At 33.9% G+C, this 12,147-nt stretch overlaps 1 protein-coding gene across 2 annotated transcripts in view; it reads left to right on the top strand.

Annotated features, from left to right (window-relative positions):
• PDS5A (PDS5 cohesin associated factor A) overlaps nucleotides 1–12,147 on the top strand; it is a 111,027-nt gene that overhangs the window by 50,699 nt on the left and 48,181 nt on the right. For both annotated transcript variants that reach the window (XM_025040290.1, XM_006922448.3), the window contains exons 10-14: nucleotides 854–948; nucleotides 1,815–1,960; nucleotides 4,051–4,202; nucleotides 5,652–5,765; nucleotides 11,151–11,232. In XM_025040290.1, the coding sequence (XP_024896058.1) occupies nucleotides 854–948; nucleotides 1,815–1,960; nucleotides 4,051–4,202; nucleotides 5,652–5,765; nucleotides 11,151–11,232 (589 nt within the window). The remainder of the gene's footprint in view (nucleotides 1–853; nucleotides 949–1,814; nucleotides 1,961–4,050; nucleotides 4,203–5,651; nucleotides 5,766–11,150; nucleotides 11,233–12,147) is intronic.

Raw genomic sequence — 12,147 nt, 5'->3', positions numbered from 1 at the left:
ATAAGTAATTTAATACTTGTAATTTACTTGATCATAATGGCAATGCTTTCATTTTTCTCTGCAGCTAGAAAATTAAATCCTAAATGTAAGATTTTATTAAAATATAATTATCTCTGGGTGAAAAAAGCCATGGATATTAAAACATTTATTAAATAACTTAAGTTTAATTGGTTGTTTTATGTGATCACTTCAAAAATAAAAATATTTTCTATTTAAAATCACATTATTTATAAATTAATAAATGTTTTTTAAATTGCCCAATAATTTTAAATTTGAGAGTTGTTCAGCTTATATGTGCAGTTTTGAATTCACATGTGGTATTTCATATTTATTGAATTCTTAAAATATCTTTAAAAGTACGTTTTAATACAAGTTGGTCCCGGCCATATGAAACTTTTGTGAGGCAGTATGATGACACATACATTTCATGCATTCACCTTTGAATTCTAGATCTGCCTCATTTATGACTTGCTTTCTACCTCGTATCCCTGTAGTATTTTCCTCCTATAAAATATATTCAAGTAGATTTTGTGTTTTTAATATTTATTTTTTATTTGTTTTGTAGCATCATTTTAAGCTCTTAAATTTTTGGCTCCACAAAGTTGGTAGTTTTGGTTGGGGGCTGTGTTTAGACTGTTTTTTGTTTTAGCATGGTAAATTTTGTTTTCAAAAGTTTTTGTGAAATTATGTATCTTTTTACTTTATATTCTTCCTTCAGAACATATTAACTTATTATAATAACACATTTCTAATCAGTAATTTTTTGTTTATAAGCATTTACATAATGTTAGATATATATACATTATTTAAAAATAATTATTTTGCCTTAATTAAGTAATCTTTTTATATGTAGATTTAATGACATTCATGTTCCTGTGAGATTAGAAAGTGTGAAATTTGCCAGTCACTGTTTAATGAATCACCCAGATTTAGCAAAGGATCTCACAGGTAAGCTAGTGGTTTATATTACAACTATGAGAGTAATCATGCAAATATATATTTTAGATGTGGCCTTTGACCTTAACTTTAGTTTCTGAATAGGTTTTAACTCTGGCACTATTTCGAGTCTATATTAGTTATGGACTAGTAAATGATTTTACGTTTATACATTAAAATTACATTTGAAATCATATTGTCTTTTGGAATTTTTTGGAAATCATAGTCTAAGGAAGTAGGCTCTAATGATACTGGTTTAGGCACAAACCATTATACCTATCTGATAATTAAATATAGTAACATATCTAATAAGTCAAAAAGTGATTATCTGCTGGGCTAGACTAGAATTTCTCAATCTTCACTTGAATGTAGAGCATTTAAACCTACAAATAAATGGCTTCTCTCAAAATGCTGTTCATCAAAAGAAATAACATTTTTAAATTTATGTTTATATTTTAATTATTTAGGAATTTTTTATAGGTCATAGAATGTTAATTCTGTATTTTATATTCTATAATGTGCAGATACATATCAGCAAACTTGCCAGAAGCAGTTTTACTGTTTTTCTTTTGCCTTTTAATTTGTATTATAACTTAAATTCTGATGTTTAATCAGATACTGCATTGTGATTTGACTTTTCCAGAATAGTCGATGTAAAAGACATTATTTATTGAGATATTACTATGCAGTAATAAATAGTATGGTACAGTTTATTTTGTAATTATATAGGGTATTGCCGCCTCAAAATTAAAATGATTTTAATTCATGCCATATTTTACAAATGTTTCAGTATGGACAAAAGCTTAAAGTATTAATCTGTCTGAACATGACAAATAGTATAGCTAACATTTATCTTAAGTTTTTTTCTCTTATTACAGAATATTTGAAAGTTAGATCACATGATCCAGAAGAAGCTATTCGTCATGATGTCATTGTCACCATAATAACAGCTGCCAAAAGAGACCTTGCCTTAGTAAATGATCAGCTACTTGGCTTTGTAAGGGAAAGAACACTGGATAAACGGGTAAACTCTGAGAAGTTTTATTTTTTTATAATTTACTATGTTTGTATTGTTTGCTAAGTGCAGTAGAAACTAATTTCTATTATACTTAAAGCTTTTCTGTGTGAAAATCAAATTAATACAGTACCAAATAAGAGCTTATAATTTGTTTTTTGTATATCTTCTAATTATCTTTACAAATGAATACATTGGATTCTATAGCTTTTCATACCTTAGGCATAGGTTTTTCTTTTAGCTTATGTTTTTAAAAAGAATAGTTAAATTAAAGTTTTATTATTACCTTTTCACTTACATGATACATTTCAAAAGAATAGTGATTGATCATCTGTATTTATTATACTTATTTTCAGAAGTGACTCTTTTATAACTTAGGTGGATCTTTCAGTCATTAAACTAAAAGAATATCATACTTTCTATGATGATGATTTCATATTGATACCAGGGCAGGACTAATGGTTGTATGTTTACTCTTTTTTTGTGTGATTTCCTCCATGTGGATGCAGTTAAAAATGTGGGTAGATAAGGCAAGCTACTACTAAGAACAGCAATAGCAGTTGCTAAAGAATAGTGTCATCCTTAAGCAAGACAGACATGCAAGGCAGGATGATTAGACATGCTACTTATTAACATTTTTAATAAAGCTTGCCTTTGCACTACGTTATTTTATTGAGGGGAATAGTTGAAAATCTGCTGTCCTCCTGAAACCAACATAATTTAGCTATGATTTCAGGATGAAAGAGGAGGTATTTCTTGGTTATGAAATAAAGCAAGAGGTATTCTTTAAGTTCTTTTTAAAATTGTCATAGGAGGCAGTTATATAGAGTGGACACTGTGTAACTTGTTCAACTGTATCAGTAATTCTCACTTGGAAGATTTTTTTTCCCCTTGGCTTTAATTTATTTAAATGAAAAGACACTCTCCCTAGTGGTCAGTTGGTAACTGGCCCACCCACCACCCACACACAGTGGTTTAAGATATTAGCATTTATGTTATTTTTTCCTTTTAGAAACATTTCACTCCTACTTCTGCCAGTGTTTGTTTACAGTTTCAGAAAGAGTGAATAAATGAATCTTCCTGAAACTGCATAATATATGGTCGTAATAGTACCTTTTTTTTAGGATCTGGATTTTTGTATAGTAAATTAGATGACCTTGGGTTGGGTATAGCCTTTCTGAAATTTGTTTTCTCTTCTATAAACTGTAAGGACAAGACTTAATCTTAGATTTCACTGCTTAAATTCTTGGGTTTTATGTAGGAAATGTGAAGGCATCTGTTACCTGTTGTATGGAAACAGTTTCATTCCATCCACTAAATAGCCTATGAGAAAATAATACAAAAGTTTTATAAAGGAGTATTACCTCAAACCAAAGACAGTATACTCTTATTTGTTATTGACACTACCTTTTTTGGTTATTATTTTTATTATATCTTACTATCATGGTTCTCTCTGTTTTTATAGTCTCCTTTTTTGTCCACCTTCCTCCCACTACCTTTCTTTCCTCCAGGTAAACCATCCCTGGAGTTTAGAAATCTCAAAGAGTCCTTCACTAACTAGAATATAGCTAGGTAAATCATTTGCCCTTTTAATCTGCAAAGTAAGATAGTTTATTTAAGATGATCACTAAGGTGCTTTCCAACTTAGTAATTCTAGGATTTTAGTATTAAATTTTCCTCTTGTTCTGAGTTAACATGAAAAGGGATATAACTAGGATAAAACAGTCCAGATGATAAAGCTGTTGTTTAGAGTGAATCACACACTTTTATCTTTTAATCACTTCTAAAACTTGGCCAAAATTGTTTTAGACAGAATCAAATGAAGTTTCTGTAAAATTTACTGTTACTTGGCTTTGAAGGAAATAAAAAGTTGGCAGATGATTTAGCAGTATTTACATTGGATAATTTCTAAAGTAGTCAGATTTCTAAGTAAGAACATATTCAAAATTGTTGGTAAAGTAATTTTGTCTGTTACAAAAAATATTGTGCCAGTTTTGTACATGTCTGATTGTGTGACCTAGTAAAAAATTGGCAATTTTTGCTGATTAGAATACTAAAATTTGATATCTGGCTCATTCAATAAATTTTATACTTTATAGTGGAGAGTAAGAAAAGAAGCTATGATGGGTCTGGCTCAGCTTTATAAGAAATACTGTCTTCACGGTGAAGCAGGAAAGGAAGCTGCAGAGAAAGTCAGCTGGATAAAGGACAAACTTTTGCATATTTATTATCAAAATAGCATCGATGACAAGTGAGTAAAATGAATATAAAAATGCTTTTAATTTTTTTAATATAATTTACTTCTTAATTTTTTAATTTATTTATAAACCTAGAAATCATTTTCTATATATTTTTAGATACTATGTCAAAATAAGACTCTAGCCAAGATTGTGAGGTAGCATAATAATAGTGAAATAGATATGGGTTTTAGAGTCAGACTAGAGAACAAATGTTCATTTCTGCCCCTTGTGCTCTTACACTACTGACAAATTTCTGTGCACCTCAATTTTATCTAAAAAGGAATAATAACAAAGCCTTCCTTACAGAATCGTCATGTGGATTAAATAAAATAATGACTGTGAAACCCCTAGCCCTATCTATGCCTTGCAATAAATACAGTACTATTCAATAACTGTTAGTTATTATTTTTCCATTTTTCAATGCTATAAGTACCCATAAAGGTATTACTGTGTTGTTGTTAATGAGGTATAACTTACATATAACAATTATATTAGTTTCAAGCATGTAACATAATGATTCTATATTTGTACATATTGTGAAATGATCACCACAGTTAAGTCTGGTGGACATCTCTCCCCATACATAATTACAATTATTTTTTCTTATGATGAAACCTTATGTCATTTTCTGAATGTTACTTATAACTCTGTGTTGGATTGTAATGATTTTGGTTTTTGCAAAATAATTTGTAATGTTTTATTGAATTAGACTGACTACTTTGGCATCACTGGATCTGTATTTCATTGATTAATGAAGAGCCCTTATATTTTCTTATTGCAGTGATATTGAGTAATAAATATAAGCTTATTAGCAAGACTGGGGAAAGAAGAGAGATGAAATGCATACAGGAAAAGCTAAATTTTCAGGAAGTAGTATGAAGGAAGATCCTCCTGGTTTTCCTAAATAACTGTATGGGAAAGGAACCAAATTGTAATCATAAGGAATTAATGTTTTCAGGGTTTCTGTTTTGTTTTGTTTTTTTGAGAATTAGCTATTCTTGAGATTATAGCTTTATATATGTAGCGTTAAGTAATTTGCTATAGCTCCAGACCAATGAAGAAGAATAGGTGGGATGAACAGCCTACCCTGTGTTTAGAAATAACATGTAACCCTAAAATGACAAATATTTTATGCTGACAAATTACAAAGTAAAGCCACAAATAGCAACCATAGCTCTAAATTTAAAAATAATTGTACTTCCAAGGAGAACACCTGATGACATACTGATCTTTTCCATCGCATTTACACACATACAGATTAAAATTGGCACGTTATGCATGAGTGGTTAAAATATGAAATGGCTGCTGTCTCTAAAAAGTAGTGGTTAAAATATGAAATGGCTAAAAAGAATAATTGTGTTATTTAGGGTTTTTTTTTTTTTGGTTTGTTTCATAGACTAGAGAAAAATCTCTAAAGAATAGAATAATTCTGTTATTTGGGGTTTCTTTTTGTTTCATAGACTGTTGGTAGAGAAAATCTTTGCTCAATATCTTGTTCCCCACAACCTGGAAACAGAAGAAAGAATGAAATGCTTGTATTATTTATATGCTAGTTTGGATCCAAATGCTGTCAAGTAAGTTACTTTTTCAATAATTATTTGGAGTGTTTCCTGAATATTTCATAAAATTACTTCATCTTATCTAATTAATTGTTGATAGGGTTGTTACTTCATCTAGTTGAATCAAGAACCTCAGATAAATATTTATAGAGAAAAATTTTATGATATAAGTTCAGGTAAGTCGAAAGCAAGAATATTCCTGTATGCATAGGCATATTTGGCAGCTGAGTCAGTAGTATGGTTTCAGGGATTCACAGAAGTCCCTAAGTCAGAATGGTCACTCTACTTCAGTAAAGCTTTTTAAAAAGTAAATGAGTCTGGAGAGTGGGTCAAAATGGCAAGGTAGGTAAACGTGGTGCTTGTCTCATCCCGTGACCACATTAAAATTACAACTAAATCAACTTGGAGAACCATCTGAAGTCTAGCTGAACCTATAACAGGACATAGAGAACCAGTAGGAGGAGCAGAAATGAAAATTGGGCTGGTCCTGCGTATATGTGTGGCAGTTCAGCATGGGGAAGGATATGTCCTGCAGAGGTCACTTTGAAGGAGTGAGGGTGGCCCCAGCTTACGGTTCCAGCACCAGGGAGAGGAATAAAACTCAGTGAGAATTCCGACCACCTGGGAGAGAATGGAAGGAACCTGGAAATCCAGATATCCCCTTAAAGGGCCCAGCACAGACTCATTCACTCACAGACACTCACTCTGGAGTCCTGAGGAGGGTCATCAGCTCGGAAGGTGTAGGAGACGTATGGGGAAAGACTGAGTTGTGTGGCTTTGGGACAAGGGCTATAGAGGGACAGCCGCTATTGTCCCTTTATCAGGTCCTCCTCCTGTGTAGCTTACAGGCAAGTGTTATCTTACCTATGTTGAACCTCTTCCCCTATGCAGCCAATTCTGAATCTGCATTGGCTTGGTGAGATCAGCTCGATCCACCCCATAACTCCCTGAGAATCTGCCCCACCCAACTCACAAATTGCCCAGTAACCAGCCCCATTCTGCGCTCTCAGCAGGGGGGATCTTTGGACAGCAATCTACAGGCCTCGGCTCATGCACCTTGGGAGAAAATTTTGGTGGCAGGGAACCTGCACTGACCCAAGTATCTATTAAGCAAATCTCAGGGGTGTACAGGCCCAAGAGTCACAGTGGCTGGCCTCGGTGTGGTGTGTGATATTTATGAGTAGCCACAAGCTCAGCACTGGCAACAAATCTGAATCTGCTTGACCGGGTGAAATCTGTTCGCTTTACACATGTGACTCCCTGGGTCCTTGTCTCACCCAACTCTTGTAACCACCCAAAGGCTCTTTCAGCTGCTAGCAGGCAGCCTCAAGCCTTTGGGTGCCCTGGACATTTAGCTAAGCTGCCCCAGGCCCGGTACTGGTGACATAGGGTCTCATTTCTCAGTATGGTTTCTCTCACTTGCCTCCAGGTTCAGCACAGGCAGTGGCCACCCTTGGATCGCTTTGTAGCTCCTACCGGGTAGCCCTGGACAGTCATAGGCAACAGCTGACTTTGGCCTGCATGGGAGCCCTTCCCAAGGGGCCATAGAACCAACATACCTGGAACCTGGTGTCAGACCACAACAGAGCACCACCTGATTAGTCCCATGAGTGGCATACCCAAAGGGTGGTCTCATCAGGTACAAGGAACCTGCTGGGGCAACTCCCATTTTGTGGGGTCAGCCCCCACACAGCTGCTCATATCCTGTGGGTGCGGCCAGACCTCACAGCCAGTCAGCACAACTCATTCCCATCTGCAGGAGAGTACACACAGCTTACACAAGGGACACTCCTGGAGCTCTTGGCACAGGTGATCATGGAGATAGTGCTGCTGGATCACACAGGGCACCTACTACATAAGGCCACTTGGCCAAGACTGGGAGACATAACATATCTACCTAATACATAGAAAAGAACAGAAAGGCAACTAAAATGAGAAAGCAAATATGTTGCAAATGAAACAACAGGAGAAACTCTGGAAGAAAAACTAAATGAAATGGAGGCAAGCAATCTACCAGACATTGTTTATAAGGATGCTCAATGAACTTAGGGGAAGAATAGAGTTCATTGAGTTTTTCAACAGATAGTAAGCTTAAAAAAGGACAAAGACAGAGAATGTTAAAAGCAGCAAGAAAAAAGCAGTTACCCAAAAGGTAATCCCATAAGAATGTCAGTGATTCTCAACAGAAACTTTGTAGGCCAGAAGGAATTGGCACGAAATATTCAAAGTGATGAAAAGTAAGGACCTACAACCAAGACTGTTTTACCCAGAAAGGCTATCATTTAAAATTGAAGAGATTAAGAGCTTCCAAGACAAAAAACTAAAAAGAGTTCATCACCATTAAACTAATGTTTCAAGAAATGTTAAAGGGCCTTCTTTAAGAAAAAGAATGGAAAAAATAGGACATAAATATGAATGATAAAATGGCAATAACTATGTACATATCAATAATCAATTTAAATGCTCCAATCAAAAGACATAAGGTAGCCGAATGGATAAGAAAACAAGACCCATATGTATGTTCTCTATGAGAGACTTACTTCCGATCGAAAGACACAGACTGAAAGTAAAGGGTTAGAAAAAAGATATTTCATGCAAATGGAAATGAAAAAAAAGAACTGAGCTAGCAATACTTATATCACACAGAATAGACTTTAAAACAGGCTATGATAAGAGACAAAGACATTACATAATGATAAAGGGATCAATCCAACGAGAAGATATAATCCTAATAAGCACCTATGCACCCAACATAGGAGCACCTAAATATTTAAACAAATATTGGCAGACATAAAGGGAGAGATCAGCAGTAATACAGTCATAGCAGGAGACTTTAACACCCAGTTGACACCAGTGAACAGATCTTCCAGACAAAATCAGCAAGGAAACAGGGGCCTTAAATGACACACGAGACCACATAGATTTACTTGGCATTTTTAGTGCGTTCTACCCCAAAGCAGCAAAATATGCATTCTTTTCTAGCGCACATGGAACATTTTCCATGATTGTCCACAGATTAGGCCACAAAATGAGTCTCAAATTTAAGAAAATGGAAATTATGTCAAGCATCTTCTCTGACCCCAATAGTATGAAACTTAAAATCAATTACCTGAAAAACATACAAACATGGAGGCTAAATAACATGCTACTAAACAATGACTTGGTTAACAAGGAGATCAAAGAAGATACCTAGAAGACAAATGAAAAGATACCTAGAAGACAAATGAAAATGGGAACACAAAAACTCAAAATCTGTGGGACATAGTGAAAGTAGTCCTAAGAGGGAAATCATAGCAATGCGGGCCCACCTCAAGAAACACAAAAAATTTCAAATAAAATTCTAACCTTACGCTTAATGGAACTAGGAAAAGAACAGCAAACAGCCAAAAGTGAGTAGAAGGAAGGAAATAATAAAGATCGGAGCAGAAATAAATGAAATAGTCTCAAAAACAATATGAAAGATTAATGAAATCAAGAGCTGATTCTTTGAAAAGATAATCAACATTAATAAATCTTTAACCAGACTCGTCAAAAAAAAAGAGTGGACCTAAATAAAATCAGAAATGAAAGAGAAGTGACAGCTGACTCCACAGAAATACAAAGAATTATAAGAAGATACTACGAAAAGTTATATACCAACAAATTGAACAATCTGGGAGAAGTATACACATTCTTAGAAACATACAATCTCCCAAGAAAAATCTGAACCGATGGATTACCACTAAGAAACCAAATCGGTAATCAAAAAAGTTCTAGACCAGATGGCATCACAAATGAATTTTAGCTAATTTTCAAAAAAGAATTAACACCTAAACTAAACTATTCCAAAATATTCAAGAAGAGGGAATGCTCCCAAACTCGTTTTACAAGGCCACCATTACCCTGATTCCAAAACCAGACAAAGATATTACCAAAAAAAACGAAAATTACAGGCCAGTATCCTTGATGATCATGGATGCAAAAATCCTCAACAAAATGTTAGCAAAACAAATTTAGCAAGACATTAAAAAAATCATACACCGTGATCACATGGGATTTATTCTTCATATGTGAAGTTGGTTTAATATCTGCCAGTCAACATACTACATCAAATAAAATGAAGGTTAAAAAATCATATGATCATATCGATAGAGAAAAATCATTTGACAAAATTCAGCATCCATTTATGATAAAAACTCAGAAAAGTAGGGATAGAAGGAACATACCTCACCGTAATAAAGGCTGTATGTGACAAACCTGCAGCTAATATCATATTCAATGGAGAAAAGGTAAAAGCATTTTTCCTTAAGATCAGGAACAAAACAAGGACATCTACTTTTTTATTCAACATAGTACTACTGGAAGTACTAGCTATAGCAGTCAAATAAAAGGCATCCAAATTGGAAAGGAAGAAGTAAAACTCATTATTTGCAGGTGACATGTCATATAGAGACAACCCTAAAGATACCACCAAAAAACTTAGAACTGATAAATGAATTTAGTAAAGTAGCAGGGTACTTGGTTGTATTTTTATACATCAATGTTGAACTATCAGAGAAATTTTAAAAAGTTCTATTTACAATTGCATCAAAAACAATAGCATACCTAGGAATAAATTTAACCATGGAGGTAAAAGATCTGCACTCAGGTTTTATAAGTCGTTGAAAAAAGAAATTGAAGAACATGCAAATAAATGCAAGCCTATAACAAGCTCATAGATAGGAAGAATCAACATAGCCATACTACCCAAAGTAATCTATAGATTCAGTGCAATCCATATCAAAATGCCAATAGCATTTTTCAGAGAACTAGAACCAATACTCCAAAACCGTACATGGGACCATAAGGATACCAAATAGCCACAGCAATCTTGAGAAAGAACAAAGTTGGAGGTATCATATTATAGCATATCACACTATACTACAAGACTATAATAATCAAAACACCATGGTACAGGCATAAAAACGGACACACAAGATCAGTGAAACAGAATAGAGAGCCCAGAAATAAACTGACACCTATATGGTCAAAGGAGGCAAGCATCTTCTCTGACAAAGGAGGCAAGAATACACAATGGGGTAAAGGGAGTCTCTTCAATAAATGATGTTGGAAAACTGGACGGATACACGCAACAATGAAAGTGGACAACCTTCTTAGACCATATATAAGAATAAACTCAAAATGGATTAAAGACTTCAACATTAGACTTAAAACCATAAAACTCCTAGAAGGAAACACAAGCAGCAGACTTTCTGACATTTCTTTTAATAATATTTTTTTCTGGCATATCACCTCAGGCACAGAAATAAAGGAAAAATAAGTGGGACTACATCTACACTATGCAGCAAAATTAGTAAAGTTGACTGATTACCAGTATTGTTGGATTGTGTACTTTTTTCATATTTATAACTTTATTTACAGAGCTCTCAATGAAATGTGGAAGTGTCAGAACATGCTTAGAAGTCATGTCCGAGAACTATTGGATTTGCACAAGCAGCCTGCAGTAGGTTCATGATTTGTTTAAATTCATAATTTGTCATTGTTCAGTATTTCTCTAGTTACGTATAATGAAGCAATCGCAAACTATCTCAAGTCTTTTACTTTACAAATGTCCATTAAACATAATTGCTATAGTTATCCAAGTTAAATTTCCATTTCAAATGAAATCTAATTTTCCAGCATGAGGAAAGAAAAAGTGTTTTCTGGTTTACCAGGTATTTAGACACTAAGATTTGATACATAGTTTTATCATTTTTCAAATAATTAGAATTAAACCTCAAGATAAAATTCTATTAGAAGTCATATTTTTTTTCACTCCATGATTTTTGGCCCTTCTGTGGAGAGTCAGTAACAAATCAGATATCAATCCTATAACTATGACAAAGTCAAAATAACCAAGAAATTTTGCCCAACATTTTCTAGAAAGTGAAAGAATCTTGAATGATCTCTTAATATACTTCTAAATGTATTTGCTACAATACATGTCTGCACCAGGGAACCATAGATTGAGACCCCTCAAGGGACACTAAAGCAAGAATTGGCAAACTTTTATTGATAAATGACCAGTTAGTAAAAATTTAGGCTTTGCCAGCCATACAGTCTGGTGAACTGCTCAACTCTGCCTTTGTAGTGCAAAAACAGTCATAGATAATATGTAAATGAATGGGCATTATTGTGTTCTAGCAAACTTAGCAAAAACAGGTGGTCTCTGGAACCATAGTTTACTAACTTATCCAAATTTCTCAAGTTTCATACAGATTTAATAATAAAGTCATACTTTATTGTGATGGAGAAAGAAGTACCTTTTGGAGAAGAGATGATTTTCTGAGGTTTGCTAATAGGCCACAAAATAGCTAATAGAACTCTATTCAGGAAGAAAAATTTTTTATTCACATTTTTAGTTAATTTTTTTTTTTTT

The sequence above is a fragment of the Pteropus alecto genome, unplaced genomic scaffold (assembly GCF_000325575.1).
Source record: "Pteropus alecto unplaced genomic scaffold, ASM32557v1 scaffold57, whole genome shotgun sequence".
NCBI lineage: Eukaryota > Metazoa > Chordata > Mammalia > Chiroptera > Pteropodidae > Pteropus > Pteropus alecto.
The sequence above is the reverse complement of the archived record's forward strand: the minus strand, read 5'-3'. Positions and strand labels throughout refer to the sequence as shown.